The sequence below is a fragment of the Ornithodoros turicata genome, chromosome 4, assembly GCF_037126465.1.
Source record: "Ornithodoros turicata isolate Travis chromosome 4, ASM3712646v1, whole genome shotgun sequence".
Lineage (NCBI taxonomy): Eukaryota > Metazoa > Arthropoda > Arachnida > Ixodida > Argasidae > Ornithodoros > Ornithodoros turicata.
The window spans coordinates 13,654,091-13,674,063 of NC_088204.1; the positions used below are offsets into that span (position 1 = coordinate 13,654,091).

General features: G+C 46.6%; 1 protein-coding gene across 1 annotated transcript; it reads left to right on the top strand.

Moving 5' to 3' along the window:
- The first annotated feature begins 1,316 nt into the window (after positions 1-1,316).
- Positions 1,317-18,148, top strand: LOC135392729 (uncharacterized). The gene is made up of 6 exons (XM_064623453.1): positions 1,317-1,391; positions 1,566-1,607; positions 8,963-9,004; positions 10,841-10,861; positions 17,115-17,177; positions 17,885-18,148. The coding sequence occupies exons 2-6, from the start codon at positions 1,575-1,577 to the stop codon at positions 18,029-18,031; spliced, it is 306 nt and encodes a 101-aa protein (XP_064479523.1). The 5' UTR covers positions 1,317-1,391; positions 1,566-1,574; the 3' UTR covers positions 18,032-18,148.
- The last annotated feature ends 1,825 nt before the right edge of the window (positions 18,149-19,973 follow it).

Here is a 19,973-nt window from a genome sequence, read left to right on the forward strand (position 1 = left end):
ACTCCTTCCTGCTGTCCTCTCTCAATCTGTCCACGTCTGTACGCCGGTCATAGCCACAGTTGCTTCGCGGTGCTAACACGAGACCTAAAAAAAAAACGCGAAGAAACATCGACGCGTTTGTGACCATGTTACTCAACCAACACGCTTTACATCTTCTCGCACTTCTGTAGAGAAGTGCTGCTACACTGCTACAAGTACTGCTACACTCTTAAAAATGAACTTCACCGCATAGCACGCTCCTAGCCAACCATCACCTCGAATGATATCGTTGTCTGCCCTGATTTGTTGAAAACGAGAGGCGTACGCCTTTTTTGTGACACTTATGCTGTTCATAATTGTCACAGAAAAGGCGTACGCCCCCCGTTTTCAACAAATCAGAGCAGATAACGATATCATTCGAGACGATGGTTGGCTAGGAACGTGCTATGCGGTGAAGTTCATTTATAAGAGTGTAGGGAAGTTGAACAGAGCTTTGAAGAGTACGTGATGAAACCGCTTAGAGTAAAACAAGTGGGTCCTCGAAGAGCGATGGGAGCGGTGGAATTCAGCTTCGCAGTCGCCTGGGGCCATAGGAGACACAAAGGGGCGAGAGGGACTGCCACTTGCGCCAGTGCCGTGGCGCATTTACCACCGTCGGTAGAACGCGGCCGGCACGGGTACCCCCACAAGTACGACTTTGAAGTCTGACCTAGAGCAGTTGCCCCGTCTGTTCGCGCACGAAAGCGCGTCACCGGGAGTCTATTCACCCTTTCACTGTTTAAAAACAGAAGTGAGAGGACACAACCGGAAGTTGTCTAGGGTTCCCGGCGTCAGCAGCTGCATGTGGCGCCAAGCACTGTCGCTCATTTCAGTTAAACCCTATCACTATTTGTAAACAGTGAAAGGGTGAATATAGCCAGCCCCATCTCAATGTTCGTCACCCTGCCGAGGAGACTTTCCCGCGAGCGCTGGTACGTATTTAACGGTATCACGTTATTTATCTTCAGCGTACTTTTGACACCACTCGTGACTACTTTGATCAATTTTTTTCTTTGTCGCAACAAATTGAACTCTCACATTCGCCAAGTGAACGTAACGGTTCTTTCTTTTTTGTCGTCTAATGTTTTAGATTTTTGAACACTAGCGAATGTTAGTATATCTGAAGCACTTTACGAAAACGATACGATAGAGGAAGCCGTGAAATCAAGGGCCAACAACGTGACGTCAGCCACTTCAGAGAAGTCCGGCGATTGGCTCATCATGTTTTGTGAACACATATCGCAAACACCACCTTCAGATCTGCTAAGACTACTGTCTTGATCTAACCGCAGATGTCCGTGGGCAGGAGGGCTCTGGTTGGCGTACTCTGGCTTCCTGTCTTTGGAGCGTTCTTGGTTGGAACCCTCAACCAGGTATTTCCAACGGGCTTCCTATATGCATTTGCTCTATGCCATCCTGCAGAAGTGCGCCGATAACGCAGTGTAATATATCTCATCTCCACATTTCTTTCTCAATCTCTTTTTTCTTTCTTTCTCAATCAATCAATCAATCAACTTGTCTGATCTCCTGAATTTCTTCCGGTTTAGAACGTGAGAATGTGCATGCTGTCTCAAGCTTCATCTCTTCAGGTAAGATGTTGTAGAAATATTGTGCTCGAGTGTCGCGATTTTTTGTTCAATAACTTCTTCCTTTCTCGTGTGTGTGTGTGTGTGTGTGGGGGGGGGGGGTGACGTGGGGATTCGAGCGGTCTGCCTGCCTAGTGGCTTAGTGGCCTGCCGTGTGGCTTAGAAGGTATGTACACGACCGTAGGCTCTAAGAGAAGACAAGACTAAATTGAGGAACAATACTATGTAGCTTCTATTTCCGAAGACAGCAGTTATTCCCCATTTTTGTCCTCTGACCAAGAAATTTACTCTCGAACACCCGGCTACCCACATATTGTCCATAAACGTCACATACATTTTCATGCATTGAGTCTGGAAAGAGACGGATGACTGTGGCAACGCATCTGCTCCACAAAAGAACTAAAATCGGAGTGTATTTGCATGGCGTTTATTCCCGCCGTGGTTTATTCCCATCAAGAGCTCCGACTGGAACGCCTTTCGGTTCACCCTTGAGTTGGCCTTCAGAGGCCAGCAGCTAGAGCATCTTCCTCCTTTGCTGAAGTCGTAACCGATGCGGTGACTCGCACCACAACGGCGCGCCGTGTCCCCATCGCCTTCTCAGCTATTGATGCAGAGTATGAACGGTTGCGTGCTATTCGTCGTCGGGCTGAACGGAAAGCTCGTCGTTCCGGTCTCCCGTGTCACATCGCTGAAGCACGACGCATTCAGAAGGCCATACAGAGACACCTGGCCACCCTTGCAAGAAACTGCTGGCGGCGCTTTGCGAGCTCTTTGTCTCCGCGGACGCCACTTTCCAGAATATGGAGCATACTCAGGGCACTCTCCACACCTGTTGCTCAACGGCGCCCTTTCCAAGCGCTCGCGCTAGCAACCTCACGCTCGGAAATCGGCGTTGCAAACGAATACTGTGCCCGTCTAACGACAGCTTCGATGTCGCAGGGATCGTCAGCTCGTTCCATTCCGGTCGTCCTGGAATCCTCGCAGGAGCAATGTCTGGATGTTCCGTTCTCCTTCGTGGAGTTGGAGGCTGCCCTAAGGAAATCACCCCCTCACACCTCTCCTGTGCCTGACTGTATTACGTACAAGGCCATCCAAAATCTACCCCTCCATGGCCGATACGCACTCCTTAGGCTCTAAAATAATTGTTGGCGGGATGGTGTTTTCCCAGCAGAATGGAAGAATGCAATGATAGTGCCGCTCCTGAAGCCAGGCAAGTCTCCACACGCCATTGATGTCTTCCGCCCAATTGCCCTCACCAGCTGTGTCGGGAAAATTATGGAACGGATGGTATACGCACGATTGAACTGGTATTTTGAGAGCACCCGATTCTTTCCTGAAGCTATGGCTGGTTTCCGGCAAGCGCGGTCCGCGATTGACAATGTCATCGATCTCGTCTCCTCCATCCAGCAAGCAAAGTCTGATGGGCTCCTAACGGCCGCTGTCTTTCTGGATGTAGCGAAAGCATACGACAGTGTTTTCCATAATGTTGTAGTCGCGTCGCTTCAAGAAGCTGGTGTGGGCGGCTGTACCCTTGCCTGGTTGCAAGCCTTCCTCTCTGACAGGTCTCTGTTCGTACGCACAGCAGATGGTGACAGTGCCAACTACTTTGTGCATCATGCAGTTCCACAGGGGAGCGTCCTCAGCCCGCTCCTGTTTAATGTCATCCTGGCACATCTCCCTTCTCTTCTGCCCAAGCACCCATGTCACGATTTATGCCGCTGACATTTGCATCTGTACCGCTGCAGCGCGCGGTGATGCCATTCAGCGTCGTCTGCAACATGCCTTAGACCTTCTTGTGGCGCATCTTGCTGACAGTGGGTTGTCTGTCTCGCCGGCTAAGACAGTAGCGATGGCATTCACGCGCAGCTCCTTCATCAAGTACCCCCTACTGCTAGCTGGCTCTAGACTGAACTACGTCTCGCATTATCGGTATCTAGGCATCATCATTGATAGGGGACTGACATGGTCGCGGCAGATCAACTCCCTTTCTGCTAGCGCCCGCGTCTACTGTAATGTGCTCCGGCACCTCTGTGGATCCACATGGGGCCCGTCCTGCGCTGACCTCCATCGTGTGCAGTGCTTCCCTGTTGCTTGGCTTGCTTGGTGTTATGCGCTATAGCCTGCCTGTCCTTTATGGGATCTCCAACACTCACGAGCGGGAGCTGCCAATATTCAAGCCAGAAGCCTCCGTCTCTGTTTGGGAGTGCCAAAGACAACGGAACCCTTGTCTGTTTTGGCGGAGGCACGCGAGCCGTCGATGCTTATTATTCGCGATAGTGTCGCCTTACACGCGTACACACGTTATCTTCCCCGCCATCCAGCCCATTACCTCTGTGACATTGCGCAACGTTATCCCGCATATGCATTCGGTCAAGCTATTTGCCCATTAAGAAGCAACATCCCCTCAACCTCCGCCCGGACCTCCTTTGCGCCACCCATGTGGACACTTCACTACCCCACTGTACAAGCGTCAATTCCGGGCCTTAGGAAAAAGAAGGTTGTGCCAACAGTTGTGGCCTGCCAACTGACCTTGTTCCACATCTACAGTCACCACCGGCATCGAACCCAAATATACACCGATGCTTCAGTTTCTCTAGTTGGGTTGTCTGCTGCTTTCTGCATCCCAGAAGATGGAGCTGAGCACGACTTCAAGCTCCCTCTTATGTCACCTGCTGAGGCCGAGGCATTCGGACTACTGGCCGCTTTGAGACATGTCTCCTCGTGTGCGCCCAGGGCCTGGTCGATCCTCACCGACAGTAAAGTGGCCCTGGAGGCGCTGGCCTCTTACTCTGCCGCAGTCATCAGTGACACCTACACCACGATCATCTCCCTGCACTCTGAACTTGTACCACTGGGACACGAAGTGGTGTTCCAATGGATTCCGAGCTGTGTCGGAATTTCAGGCAATGATCGTGCTGACGCTCTTGCTGGCAAGCCCACGACACTGAGCAACCAACTGTCTTTCCCCTTGCGTACTCTATGTGCCAGCTGAAAATCCGCCGCTTCAGTGCCAACCGCACATAGCTCTTTCAGCAAGAAGCTATACGAACCAATGCCTTCCTTAAATCCATTGACCCTTTAATGGCATATGCTGTGCCTGGCGGCATCCCGCGCATCGAGGAATCGTTGCTCCATCGGCTGCGGCTGAATGTGGCACGAACTCCTGTCCTCCTATTTAAGATGAATCAGCACCCATCACCTCTTTGCCCAACGTGCAACGTAAAAGCCGATGTGCCACACATCGTCATTGCCTGCCGGCGGTACGAAGATCACCGATCGAGTCTCCGGCGCCGCCTTGGTCATCTAGGCGACCGAGAGCTTTCCCTCGCGGTGCTACTTGGCCCTACCCAGCACGCTGAGGTCACGTCTGCACTGACAGGATTCCTTCGGGAATCTAAACTCCTGGGCATTCTCTGATGCGTCCTATGGCCAACGATTAGTGAAGGAGCTCTTTCCTCTGTTTTTTTTTCATAATTTTCTGTGTCCCAGCTGTTTGTGCCGCCTTTTGTTTGCTTGAAAGCTTTAGGGAATAGCAAGCACACACCGTGGCTAACCTTTCCCTTCTCTTTTTTTAAACTTTGCATTAAACATATCCCCCCCCCCCCGCCGTGGTGAAACACCCCATCTCATCGTCAACATCTATTATTGTTGATATTATTCCTCATGCAGCGAACTGTAAACCGGTACCCATTCAGTTATCGAACCAGTTCGCCGATTCATCATAAGTGCATTTGTTGTTGTTGTCGTTGAACCAGTTAATCTGACGTGAAAGCTACAGTATTGTAGTTGGCCGTTATAGAATACATGATACTGATGTTAGGGGGCGTTTCACCGTTCAAGATAACACAGTATGAAGGGAACGTGTACAGTTTACCTAGGAGGGTGTATTAGCCTTGGAACTGTGCAGTTTATGCTTATGAAGGTATGGAAAACAAGCAACATTTTCTCAAAATAATTTTCCGAACGAGCACTTTCTAGCCATTACTACTGGCATTATAATTAACTCTTTGCCTCAGCGTTTGAAAAATCTTTATAAATGAAAATATTGATTGAGTGACTGACTGACCGCACAATCAATCAATCAATCAATCAATCAATCAATCAATCAATCAATCAATCAATATATATATATATATATATATATATATATATATTGTTTCAAACGCTGAGGTACAAGAGTTAATAGTAATGACCATTAATGACCAGGTACTCTTTCAAAAAATTATTATCAGGAAATCTTGTTTGTTTTCCGTACTGGTCAGTTGCCAGTTGTCGGTTACCGAAATATTACATACCAGCTGCCGTGGATCACTTGTTCTTTTTTACTGTGAAACTTTAATGGCAGTTAAAAACGATAGCGAATGATAGCTGAACACACTGTAGAGGATGGTACACGTGAACAACAACAACATCAGATAAATAAGATGAGCGAGCAGGTTTCTGGGAAGACGTGAACACACACACACGCACATGCACACACACTTATGCGTGCTTGTAAAAGCACCACGCCGCGGAAAAAGTTATACCTACTCCCTAATTATTTATTATTTTCACTTTGTATGTGTTAGTTTAAACATAACCGTGCTCCTAACATTCGTTTCTCCTTTGCAGTCACGTCGTATTATTTATCATTTCAAATGAATACACACGCACAAACACACACACACACATAAATGGAATGATGATGTGGTGAGTCATTCTCCGCCGTTATGGCGGTACACTGCCCCATTGCGCTTGTGGATGGGATGAGAAAGTGATGATATATATATATATATATATTTATTTATTTCATCACACAAGTGATTAGGAGCAGAGGCTAAAAAGTCACAGGAGACTTGACAAGGCCTCTACCCCCTACAGCAGCACATTAAATAATCACAATGTATGCAACACTATGCACAATGGTAAACGAGTACAAAAATGTCACTCAGTCATCAATAATAGAGATCAGCTTCGAACCTTACTCATGATGATGGAAAGGTGTCCTATTAGAGTTCGTCCATTAATCCAGTGCTAGAGAGGAACTCAGCAACAACTCGTAGGCCTTGCATCAGATGTGAGGTGTCCGGCCATGGCCCGAGAATTTTGGCTAAGTCGAACTGGCGTTGATCGACGCGTTGGAGAGCAGATTCCATGAGGGCGCGCTCGCGCTCGTACTGTCCGCAGACCACGAGGACGTGATGGAGGACACCGCGCACACCACATCTGGAACAGAGGCTGGACGCGCCGACACCGAGGAGGTGTTTGAAAGCTGGTGTAAAAGCCACATTAAGTCTCGTGCGGTGGAATACTGTGGTAAAGGAACGCGGCATTCGGCGGGGGAGAGTAAGGGACAATGTGGGGTCAACGGAGTAAAGCAGAGAGTGGGTGGTGATGTCACGTTGCCATTGAGACTGCATCATGGGGCCAGTGAGGCTTGAGACGAGGTAACGGCGATCCCCCCCGAGACAACATGATGGGGACACGGCCGGTGTACTGGTGCGCGCCTGTGGCTGTTCGATCTGCGTCCTCGTTTCCGCTGATGCCCACATGGCTCGGGATCCACTGGAAGATGATAGAGTGGCCCTGTGCGCTTGCTTTCTTGTATACTTGTAGAATTTCAATGACCACAGGACTGAAGAAGCCGCGAAATGGATACAGTGCTCATGCGACATCGATATTTTCAATCGATACGCCAGTTCCGAATTGTATACACTGCAAAGGCATACAAAGCGGTACGATTGATCGATATGCAAAATCCACTCCAAACACGGAGTCTTAAGGGGTAAGTCTGTGTAATGTTGAGCTCAAACGTCGACTCGCTTCGTATACAATAAAGAGTTGAATATTTTTCTCACACCAATTCTCTTCTCTAAGATCGAAATGAATTCTTTATTTCTTTTTTCCAATCAGTCAACCAGACACTAAAAAAAAAAAAAAAAGTCTACATTTGCTATTACGAATATGTATAAGAAGTGGTTGCCTCTGTGACTATGTATGTAAGGGATCGTTGCACTGACTGCATCTTTAATGAGAACCGTTAGAAAGAGACAGAAATATGCAAAATGCATCACAAATGTAATACAAAATGTAAGAATAAACGTAATACAAATCTTGTTAAGTTTGAACGCACATATGAACCAGGGTCCTCTAATGACGTCGACATCATTAGAGACTGGCTGGTTGCAATTCCCTCAAACTCGTAATCGTACGACTGAAAAACTGGGGGTACTATTAGAGACTGTCGCCGACCCGCTTCGAATGATAGATGTACCATGTTGTCTGATATGCGGCAAAAACGACAAATGGAATGTGCTTGCACGTGTCGTATATCTGCAGACATGTACAAGATACCATAAAAATTTATTTGAAATACGATACTGAATACTAAATGGAGAACATACAGTGTTTGGAAAAGGAAGTAATTAAGCCAGAGTAGTAATATTTAACATACTTGTCTGGAACTGAAAATATTGGTCTGGAACCACTCATAAAATCTACTTCACGCAATCTCATGCAAAGTACTTGCTCGCCTCCTTACGTAATCGCCTGTCCAAAACCAAATGGACAGGCGACGTCTTGAATCACTCGCTCCTCGCGCGAATCGACTCCAACTGCATCTACTACCTTCTTCTTCTTCTTCATATGGGTTCCATAGAAGATGGTCCCGTCCCGTCAACGTCCCGTTCGCAGCAGCATTCCTTCATAAGAAAGGTGTCGTTGGATCGCCGGACTGCTCAACTTGCGGAACTGTGGAGAACACGGAGCACTTGCTGGTCACTTACCGACGCTTCGACTCTAGTCGGCAAACATTGAAGAACTCCCTTGCAAAACTTTACAACCGACCTTTTAGTGTTGAGAGGGTACTGGGGAGCTGGCCAAGGCACCACCACAAACCTTGCGATGTGTGCCCTGGCGAACTACCTCAAGGACTTCACCTTTATAGGAAATAATATTTTAAATCGTCAGTGCTTTCCATTCATTTATTTCTATTTCTATTCTATTCTATTCTATGGTCTGGAAATTCACTTTTATTTTTTCACTTTACTTTTCACTTTTTATTTAAGCACAGCTATTATTATTTTATACACCGACGTCAACGCAGAAGTCGACGTGCACATATGGCGAGAACAAATGCGCATCCACGCAACGTAATAGCCTGGCATAACATGTTTTCGTTCCTTAACTTTCCTCTATCAAGCATAAAAAAGTCACCTCACGAGAAGTCATGGTACTGTCTCTCGAGTAGTTTGCCGGTGACGTGGCGTCGTCTGCGTATGAATGCTGTGCCATAGCCATGGCTATGCCATCCCGAACGCGTCATTAGTTTAGATAGCGACTTTAGCGTCTGCTTACGTGCATGCATGTTTTCTTTTCAGAGTCAGTGCATCCTTTGTAATCAGCAAAAGTACAACGCTGCGGTAAGTCAATAGGGCACTGAACAATTCCTCAATGAGCGGAAGTCATCCCCATATCATCGTCATCATGTATTTCTCTCTCTCCTCCACTAACACCTCCACTTTTTTCTTTTTCAATCAATCAATGAACCAATCCTCCTCGCAGAATGAAAGATGTCGTTACTTTGACGCCAACAGATGGCAGCACTCTTCGTAGCATTATTGGTCCGCACATTCACCCATGATGACCATCATGGTCATCGTTCACTATCACATCAGGAAGAAAGATGTGATGTTTAATGAGTTTCTAAAAAATGAAGTATTCGGAAGGTTTCCCGGTTAACCCCGCGTGATCAGCTTCAGGCAAAGCATCAAACCGATTTTTTTTTCCAGTTCGGTTCAGGTTCGGGTCCAGGAGGACACACATTGGTTCCGAACCAGTTCATTGCACGAGGTATATGCCCTAAAATAAACGGTAGGAAAGTTCCGAAAGCTTTATTTCTCTTCGCACGTCCTAGCTGGCCCAAAGCTGTGACAAGAAGGCTTGTCCACAGGAAAACGAAACTATAGAGCACGGTTGTCCGACGTTGTCTCCAGCGATGCGGGCGTCCAGCTATGCATTTCCGCTTGTATTGGAGACACGGGTTGCAAAAAAAATGTCGCATGTACCGGTCACTTTTGGAACAGGTTGGGTAAGATGAAAAACGGGCAGTCTCGAACTCTCGATGCTTTGAAACCGGTTTTGAAACGGTAACCGAAATTTTCTAAATCGGTTCGGTTCCGGTTCAGCTCCAAGATGGCGACGGCCTTTTCGGTTCCGGTTCCGGCTCGGTTTGATGTTCTGGCTTCAGGTGCTCCGCCTATTATAATTACGTCGCCACTTCCGCCGGTCGTAATGTGGAAAAAGTCCTTACATGGTCACCAGCTTTGTATATGTGTTCTTTATTGCTTCGTTCTTCGAGTAATATCGGCAGCAATACATAGCTCGTATATTGCAACGTAATTAATTTCGGTTCACCCAAGCTTAGATTAAATTAGTCTAAGTACACCAAGTTACAAGTTACCATCGAAACTCTTTTCGAATCTTCATGCAGAGTAGCAGCTTCTAACATTTTGTGAACAACCTCTCTGCATAATCTTCTTTATGTATCCCCCATCCTCCACAAGCGCTCGACGCGGCGGATAAAGTGCTACGTGCTTAAATTTATACCTAGGACTTGGCACTCATTAACAGTTCGTTCTCTCTGCGATATCCGTTAACGATGTCTTTTTTTTTAATACGTATAATAATACGCTAGCGTCTTTGATTTGCACCAGGCTGAATGTTCGACCAATTATTAATCGAAACAGTCCTGTGAGGATGCAGTTTCGAAACCGATGTGACTTCACGGAAGATTCGGGACGCCCACCTTAATTACGCGCCTAATGGCACTGAATTGTAAGTCTATATCACGTTAGTGTAGTCTCTATCTTCCATGTAAATAGCCGTGACCGTAGCGCAAATTCGATATGAAGCGAACGTGGAAGCGGTGCCTCATTATAACGAATTAAGGAACGTACACTTTTTGAGACGTACATCAGGTTTCGTAAAAGTTCGTGGGGTCGCAACTGTGAACGCGTGACAGGGCGTTATTCGCGCGCTTGCATCACAATGGATCTTATATTTCTTGTGGCCTTCTTTGCTAACGGGCCGTGCAATATTGGATTGCGATAATTCGAACTCGTTACAGCCACGTTATAACGAATTTGTACTTCCTGCAGTCACTTTATAAGTGCATGATTCGCGACAGTTGATTTTCAGTATAAGGGACAGTTGGCATTTTCGTGCGTATGATCTTTCTTTTTCTTTTTTTTTTGCAGGTGAATGGCTGTACAAGACAAGTAAGTAGGAGCATACTGCTTTTAAGATTACGTACACGTACAAAATCAATGAATCAATCAATCAATCAATCAATCAATCAATCAATCAATCAATCAATCAATCAATCAATCAATCAATCAATCAATCAATCAATCAATCAATCAATCAATCAATCAATCAATCAATCAATCAATCAATCAATCAATCAATCAATCAATCAATCAATCAGAGTTTATTGTTAATCAAACGAAATACAAACAACGTACACAATCGACTACCAACAGTAGCAAACTCCTCAGTGACTTTATACACTCGAGAAAATACTTACCGAAGACCCCCTTCCGTCGCTGTATGAAGCATCTCAAGTCTTCAAGTGCGTTATCAGGGTAGGTCAAGACTGCGCATTCCCCCTTTCTCCGTTCGTGGGAAGTCGTGCGCTAATTGGTTAGGCTTCAAATGATGGGGAAACTAATTTGAGGTGGATCGTGTGCATTCCCACATGATAGCAGCATTGGTCACGAAAGGAGACCAAGCTAATGTTAAGGTAGGTGTTTGACGAGTTGCTCGATCACGTGGCCAGTCACGTGGTCTCTCTTCTGTTCACCTCCTCTCATGCGCAGAAACACACTGTCGTCGCGTATTACTTCCTGAAACGTGGAAGTTGAGCGATTTGCTCGGCATGCTACGTTCTTTTAGTTCGTTCAAAACTAGTCCAAAGAGTACTGTATACTTGAACCTTCAGTACATTCTACTGCTAGGGCCTAGTTGCCTCGGCACGTAAAGCCGGGAGCCATTCGAGGGTGTACTGCGTACACAAGGAAATTGTTTGCATTGACGCATTGTTTACGCTGCGCACGCATAAAACGCTAATCCACGTCCTGCGCATGCAGAGTGTTCACCCGCTATTTCCTTGCATACTCACAGCGATTGCGCACGCAGTACTAAAGCTCTCTCTAGAGATTTTTAGTTGTAGCGCACGCAAGAAAAATAGCGTGTACGAACTGCGCACGTGCTAAACCCAAAGCAACGTTTGGCTCATGCAAAGTGTGCATCCGCTATTTCCTCACGTGTGCAATCCTTCTGCGTAGGCAACGAAAGAGCAGGCGCACACTTCGCGTACGCCGAACGTTGCGTTGCCTTCAACGGGGGCGCAGTGTGAGCACGACACGAGAAAATTCTTGCGTACGCTACAACTACAACTATCTATTGTCAGCTTCCACGTGTTTAATTTGTTCTGAATGACTGATATGCCAGTAGCAGTTTCTGCTATATTAATCCGTTCCGAGCACTGCATGTATGGTAAACGAGACACTTCATACTCTCGTACCCGGCTGCACTCATCGCAACGTCCACAACTCGTTACATACGAATTACGCAACTGCAAGACACTCATTCACTGAAGCCACGTGCTGGACAAACCGTCATCCTGCAAACAATGGAACGATTCCACAATCTCGATTATATCCCGTACATGAACGGCCTTCCGGCTTCCTGCATGAAAGCTGAAAACGCGACCGCTATTACTGGACTGCGACAGTTACAAACACGTTTTCATGCGGTCCGTGAAAGAAAGGGGCAGATTTATGGATATTTCGATGAATGGGGAAGCTTTCCAACCGACGTGTATTTCCTGCGTTGCGTGAGCAAGTTAAGGCCATGTAATGCAAGATAAAAGATTGGCGCAGTTTTTGTCTTTTTATTGCGTTTTTGAGCATGGAGATGTATTGGCATCAAAGTGGAAGACCGACCACAGGGGCTGGCTCCGGACTGGCGGACTCGTCAGTATGGCGAGTTCTAGTGCATCGTTCGCAATCACCTCTGCGTACGTGAGGGATAGCGTTGGTGGTTCTGCGGACGCGCAAACCATAAAGAGAGCTTCGCGCAGTGCGCAGAACCACCACGCTATCCCTTACGTACGCAAAGGCGATAGCGCATACGATGCACTAAAACTCTCGAATGTCTATAGCTGCCGCTGATTAGAAAGCCAGCGCAATTTTTTTTTTAAGTTCTGTGTTAGCGCCGCGAAGCACCTGGGGCTAAAGACTGCTTTACAGTCCGACGCAAAGTTTCATCAGTCACCGCCGCGTTCCGCACCGCCCGTCAGAGTTCGTCACGCCACGCCTCCGTCGTCACTTGATCATAATCATAGTCCGAAGCGATAGAGCGAGGTGACGGAACGATATCACTTGATGCATTCTTACCACTTTATTTATCAACACGTCCCCCGCGCCTTCCAACTCTTCTTGCATTCGTCGATTGATGAGACGGAACATCGTTTGCTTAAACAGCGACATAGGATAATGACCGTACTGACAAAGCAGTTGAAGGGGGACACAGAGTGCACGGCTCTGAAGATCGCATTTTTTTTTTCTGCACTTGTTCTTTTTTCCTTTTAATCTCTGTCATCCACTCGGCGTGTTTCGTGCAGACTCTGATAATATTCGCGGCTTCGAACGACAAGCGCAGTGCAGTGTAGTCGAAGCTACCGCCGGCCGACGCCAGAAGTAGAGACGTGGTCTACTCGTTCGACGACGACTGGCGCAGTCGCGCGCCGCCGTCCCGTCACGTTTCGCTTCATACCGCAGAACTATATAAACTGAACGACGGCCGCTGGCGTCGCGCAGCGGTCCGTCGGGCGTCGTTCCGCCCCGTTCCGTCGGACTGTAACCCGACCTTTAGTCAGCGTAATAAGCGACAGATAAAAAAAAAAAAAAAAAAAAACTGCGCAAGTACTGACAGTTGAGTTTCAGGGTGAAAAGATACGTTCCTAAATAGCGACCACCATGCAATACAGGGCCGACAAAAAGAAAAGAAGAAATATTATCGACCTCAAAGGAAAGCCTCGCCTATGTCCAACACTGAATGAAACATTCTGTAACAGCTGTGTCGAGTGGACGCGATATCTCATTTCAGTGGGCCACAACTGTCTAGAAGGCCTTCTGCCTAGAAGGCCTCTGGCTGTTGGCAGGTACCGAACAAAAAATAAACTCACTTATCACTTATCACTTACAACTCCGACTGATTCCAGCGTGAAAAGCAGGAGGGGCTAATCCCCACTGGCGACTCCCGGTTCCTAAAACGTGGAACGGATGACTTCAGACCTACATTTATTTCTTCGACTGAGCTGGCTCTGTTGTGTACACTTACTAAGCCCCGTCCGGCAGAAATCTGCAGCGCAGATCGACTTGGAACGAAAAAACAATTGCCCCTGTGTGCGCTAGGGTGAGTTGGAGTTGGACGGACTAAAAATAATACGGAGAGGTTGAACTTGTGACTTCGCGAGGGTGACTTCGTTTTCCACATTTGCACTTTCCACATGCGTCATACGTAGGATACACTCACGTGCACTCAAACAACAACAAAAAGTAAGTTTAGTCCTTTTGTGAACTAAATACATTGCTACAACCTTTAGTCCTTTCAAGACTGAATGAATGAAAGTTTATATGCAAATCTTAAGGTTTATTTGCAGTGCTAGGAAGTAAATTTCTGGGTTAAAGGACTAAAGCGGGAAGTAATTGCAATCTGGGGGATTAGAAGCTATAATTAATACCCAAATTACTTCTTTTTTTCTTGGAGTGCATGCTTACAACCCTTTGTTTGGTACGGTGCTTGATTTCAAAAGAAAAGAACCCTGTATAAAGCACCTCTCAGCCCAGCTAAAAGGTACTTGCATACAAGGTATAATATGAAACTCGGATCCTGAAGTTGACTGAGAACGAGAGTAGCTCGTTGCAAAAAAGTAAGAAGACGTCCTTTGTAATGTGCAATAAATGTGTTACAATTTGACGTTCCTGTTTCGTATACTGCACCTGTGCCATCGAGAAGGGCGCAGTTCGTGTCAGAGCAAAAGAAGTGTGAATTCCCCAAACTTCATTCGGTAAGCGAATGTCATTTTCGTGTAATGACATTATGTATATTTCCCGTCTGGCAGCGGACGAAAAACATTCAGTTTCCCATGTGACAAGGGTATTACTTAGGCACGAAAACATCTCGGAACAAAAAAAGGCCGTCGCATTAAATATAAATTCAGTGGTGAGACGCACGCAACAGTATATGTGGGTTCGACCACCCAGGCCGTGATTGATTGGCCATTTGTCCTGTCGTCTGCGTTAACGAGAAATCGAGTGGCATCCAGGGGCTCCGCATCGGTGGTGCATCTTGTGTCAGTTCTTTTGTTCTTTTTGTCCACGTCTGTGGACAAATGTAGAGAGGCCAGCAGGAAGGAGTGGGGGATAGGGGGGTTTAGTCTGCGTCCCGGGCCGACTTTAGGGGGAACTGTGCCGACATACGTCTGGAAAGTCTTCCGGAAAACCCAGGGAAAACCTCAGACAGCACAGCCGGTGACGGTAATCGAACCCGTGTCACCTGCCAGTCTCGGCGGGTGTATACCTCGAAATAAAGTGATCGAAATCCCCGCTGCAAAATAAACTACTCGAAATCAACGTTATTTGACTATAAAATGCACAGTCGCGCACGGGTAACTGTCAACAGCGAACTTAGACTAACCTGGACAGAAAAATGCGAACACCAAACTTGGACTAACCTAATGATAAACTAACCAACGTGTTGTTCCGTATAGTAGCTGTCCCGCTAAGCCTAACGGCCGCTAAAACTTGGCTTTCGTTCGCTAAAACGACTTGGACAGACATCGAAAACCAGTGAATTTTGGGTGGTTAAATAGTGATACCGTGTTTTGAAACACGGCATATACCATCTTGCGAAGCAATATCGTGCATTCTCCTCGATTTTCCTTCTTTCAAGAACGGGAATTTCCAGATCGGGGATTTCGCAACCGGGAATATCGAGGTCCACCCGTCTATAGGCGTGGAAGGTGATAATCCTAACCACTATGCCGCTTGTATAGTGGTGGTGCTAATGAAAGAGCATGTCGTTGTCGACCTCACAGAGGCGGGCAACGTTACTATTGACGCTCCATGGGAATATGCGTTCTGGGCCGACTTCTAAGGGAACTGTGCCGGCATATGTCTGACAGCGTCCGAGGAAAACCCAGGAAAAACCACAGACGGCACAACCGGCACAGGACAGCCGGTACCGGGGTTCGAACGCGGGTACCTCCCACTCTCGTCTCGACGTGAAGTGGCCAGCACGCTAACCGCTCAGCCCCGCGAGCTGGTAACCACTATGCCACGTGAGCTATACGTTGTCCTCCATAACTATGTTGACGAATGGCAGGAGAGTATGCAGGGAACAACAATTGGCAGTATAGTTGAATTGGCAATTTACAACAATTGGCCTTGCTGCGATCAAGATCGCGGCTCTGATCCCGGCCGAGGACGGTTAGCAACATTGGGGAGTTTGGGCGGACTCACCTTACGTGTAAATATTCTCCCAATTAACAGATACATGACGGTGATGATTTGATGACAATAATGCTTAATGCGTCGCCGCAGGTGATTGAGGCGTATGCTACTGATCTCTAATACTACTAGTACAGATGCCAGTGGTGAATGGAGGAAAGCTGATACTTGCACGTGATAGACAACCGACAGGTACAGAAATATGCACAAGACGAAAACCTCAAACACAGCAAACCTTATTGGGCACTGTTCCGATTATTCCCCTAAAAACTGGCGGAATGGGGTAAAAATGGGAAGCACTATTACCACATTACCCCTAATGGTAATTTCAAGCTATGTTCTTAGCAGTCTATACAGTACCTGTCGCATTCAACAGGGAATTAACGAATGCTCGAAGCATGTAACAAACACTGAGCAAAGGTAGTCGTGGTGGCTTTCTTAGATCGCGTAGAAATCTTGAAATATGCTAAGGAAACTTTGATCTCGTACCGACGTCAACGGCAAACGGCTCAAGTAGGAAAAATGCCGATGGAATGACGACACAAAAAACCGCGGCATTCATCCATCAGGACAGAAGCGGTTCTTTAATGTCTCGGACTACTTTTGCGTGTATTGACGCTGTTGACAGATATGGTTATACGAGGAATTCGGATGAGTAATGTGCCTCTGTCTGTCCGGAAAGACCCTGAGGTACTCCACATTCTCTTTCCGTCTTATACTTTTGCCAAGAAGCTTTTAGCTCTACCCTGGCCCACCTGTTTTATAAATGGCCTTTCTAGAAACTGCTCTCCACCTTTTCTTTACGGTCTGGAATCGGTCTCCTTTGACTTTTGCGACTTGGACACCTGACAGGTGGCGCCACTTTATTTTCGAGAGTCTCAACGCTTTGGCTGGAGAAAGAAGCGTTATGTGTGGTCGGCTTTTGAAAGTGACTGGGGTGACACTTGCGTTTCAGAACTCACTTCCTTCAAACATCACGCAAGAAGAAGCGTTCTGCATCTTGGCTGCCTGCATCGATGTGAGTGTCTCAAAAAAATATACTGCACTGCATCCCATTGCACTAGTACACGGCAGGGTTGCTTTACTGGTGTGACACTGCATGCTATGCGCGGAAGCACGCAATGTCCTCAGCACTCTGCCAGCATATATGAGGCTTCGTGGTCTGTGTAAAGTGCTCCACCTGTTGCGCGCACACGGGACTGTAAAGTAGACATCTCCAATTTTTGCATTTTATAGCGCCCCTTTAATAGAAGTGCTCCGTCGTGACCCAAGCAGCATGGACTTTCAGACACTGTATGTTTCATTTGCTTAACTATATCAATATTAACCTGACACCAATACCTATTTCTTCACACTTACTCTGCTGACTTCCTTCTGCTGTTTCCACCCATTTTCCCCATTCTTATCACTTCACCTTACACGCTCACGTATATACTTCACAAATATTCACAAAGATTTACCTTCATCTTTTCCTTAGGCTGCAGTGATATCGCGGAACATAAAACACCATAAGCTGCTCCATACGCATGACAAACTGTCGCACTTGTCACTCCTTTTATATATATATATATCTTTCTTCCTGCGTTCTACCAATGTAGTATGTTTGACGTGACAGACGCTACACACTCCATTCTCTTCGTCTTTCCTGTCTTATAATATAACCGCGAACAATGGGTGCCACATTTGACTTATTCCTTGGCTTGGCTTGACTTACGGCGCTCCCAGAACCCCAGGCAAAGTCCGGTGGTGCTTGGAAAGAGGAAACGGAGTGGCGGACAAGAGGAAGCCAACGTGGTCGACGAGTACTTCACTAATGTCCTCTTCGAAGACTACGAGGATGACGTCGACGACCTTGGAAATGGAGACGTCTAGTGTTTGCTAGCAGAGGAATACGGGTTTATCCGTGTATGCCCACGAGCGACATCCCCAAGGAATATTCCAGTGGAAGAAAAAACTAACAAACAAAAACTGCTCGTGGGACGGTGGGGAGTGGCGGTCTACGTACATAGCAGACGACACTATCGGCCCTGTCGTCTGCTACGGAATATCTGAGTCGCGGGATGTTCCCCATGGTTAGAAGAGCACGAAAATGCATGAAGTTGAGTGCTCGCGTTTACGTGGCATCAGAAAGGTATGACAATATAGCAGAAGTTAGGCAGTTTGGTCCCTGCTGATCCGATGTTTATCCATGCTGATGCGACTACGAAAACAGGGACGGACGAACGACCTTGTTTCTGTCCGTCCGTCCCTGTTTTCGTCGTCGCATCAGCACGGAGGAAAGCTATGACGCTTTGCGCATCTTCCGCTGGAGCATTCTGTGGAATGTCGCTCGTGTGGGGGAATATGGGGTGTCGACATCATTTGATGGTTATGTGCAACACCCGCATACCTATGTTTATTTTTGTTTAGTCATCTCGATCGTGTGTAGTTTCACAAGAAAACATAGCTTGAGACATGTTCCTCAAACTTATAGAGGTACGGCGAGCTCCTGTGTGAGTGACTGTTAGAACAGTGACGATGTAATATTTCAACTTGGATGGCTCCTTTTTGTTTCGCGTTATGTACACTCTCTGAGTCCTATTTGCCCTGTTCGTCTGATGTGAAACATCAGCCAACTACCAGCGTCGTGCACGAAACTACTAGCTACTACTGCTACCTACTAACTACTAGCTAGCTAGCTAAACTACAAGACTACGTAGCAACAAATGATGCTACACCATCTATCTTTATGTGATCCATCACGTTGTACATGTAAGCAGTTCCGATACCATAACATCACGACATCTACCATGCCATCTCGACTGTTAATGTTCCTCATTTAATATTAACCACTTTTTTTTGTGCGCGCTGGTAACATGTCCATGTTTTTGACATCCTGTGACATCACTGTGACATCAATCAATAAAACTCAATACTACGTTTAGTCACGAGAGAAGCAGCATGAGTAGCTGGTCACAACACTGTTATTTTTACTTCAGTAAATGATAGAGTTATGCACAGCCGCGCATTATAGAAAGGGAATGAGAAAAAGAAGTGGAAGAAGAAAAGGAAAATGCAGCCTTCTTTGAAAAACGTGCATTCTAATCACGTCTAACGCCAACTCCAGCGCACTGCTATGAGGTGATCCCTTACAGAAAGAATAAAAATGACAAGCTATGAAGAATGTGGAGCTCCCTTTTGCTTTCATCGTCGTTGAAGACAGCGTAAACGACAGATTTCTCCCCGTCCGAAAGAGGCGCTCATCAGTCTTCAAAGCTGCACGAAGATCCGCACACAGCGTTGTACGCACTCCTGACGTCTTGGGGGTTACTTTTACCCATATATCCACTTTAAGTTTTCATGGGACGACGCAAAGAAAAAGAGCATTCGCTGGCTGTTTCGGAAGACAGAGTGAGCAGCAAGTGAAAAGGGTGATTTTAGCTGGTCTCGCTGTCCGTTGGCGAGAGGCACGGGTACGAGAACTACGAGTAGCTGATATACAGTGATGAACAGATAATATTCAGTGAATGAAAATGATTATTTTATACAGGGTGTTTGACGAAAAATAAACCAAAGTTTAAAAAAAATGGTTCATCGCACACCAAAAAGAGCGACTTCATAGTGTTACCAGTGGTGTGAGGATACTCAAGCTATTTTCTGTTTTGTAATTAATTAAGAGAAATTAATTAGTCAGCACCCCCAGCACCCATAGCGTGCGTCGTCTGCTAGCGTAGACACGGAAGTCGACCCATTTCCCATGATTCTTAGAAAGTACCGGTCACCTATTTGCGCGGTAGATATGCGTTAGCATTAGCTAACATCGTAGCGTAGTTTG

Excerpts from the sequence above, each read along its gene's own strand:
- LOC135392729 (XM_064623453.1), top strand. The coding sequence starts at position 1,575 with ATGTGCATGCTGTCTCAAGCTTCATCTCTTCAG. Across the intron at positions 1,608-8,962 it reads CTCAAGCTTCATCTCTTCAG|AGTCAGTGCATCCTTTGTAA; the intron begins GTAAGATGTTGT and ends TTTTCTTTTCAG. Across the intron at positions 9,005-10,840 it reads AGCAAAAGTACAACGCTGCG|GTGAATGGCTGTACAAGACA; the intron begins GTAAGTCAATAG and ends TTTTTTTTGCAG.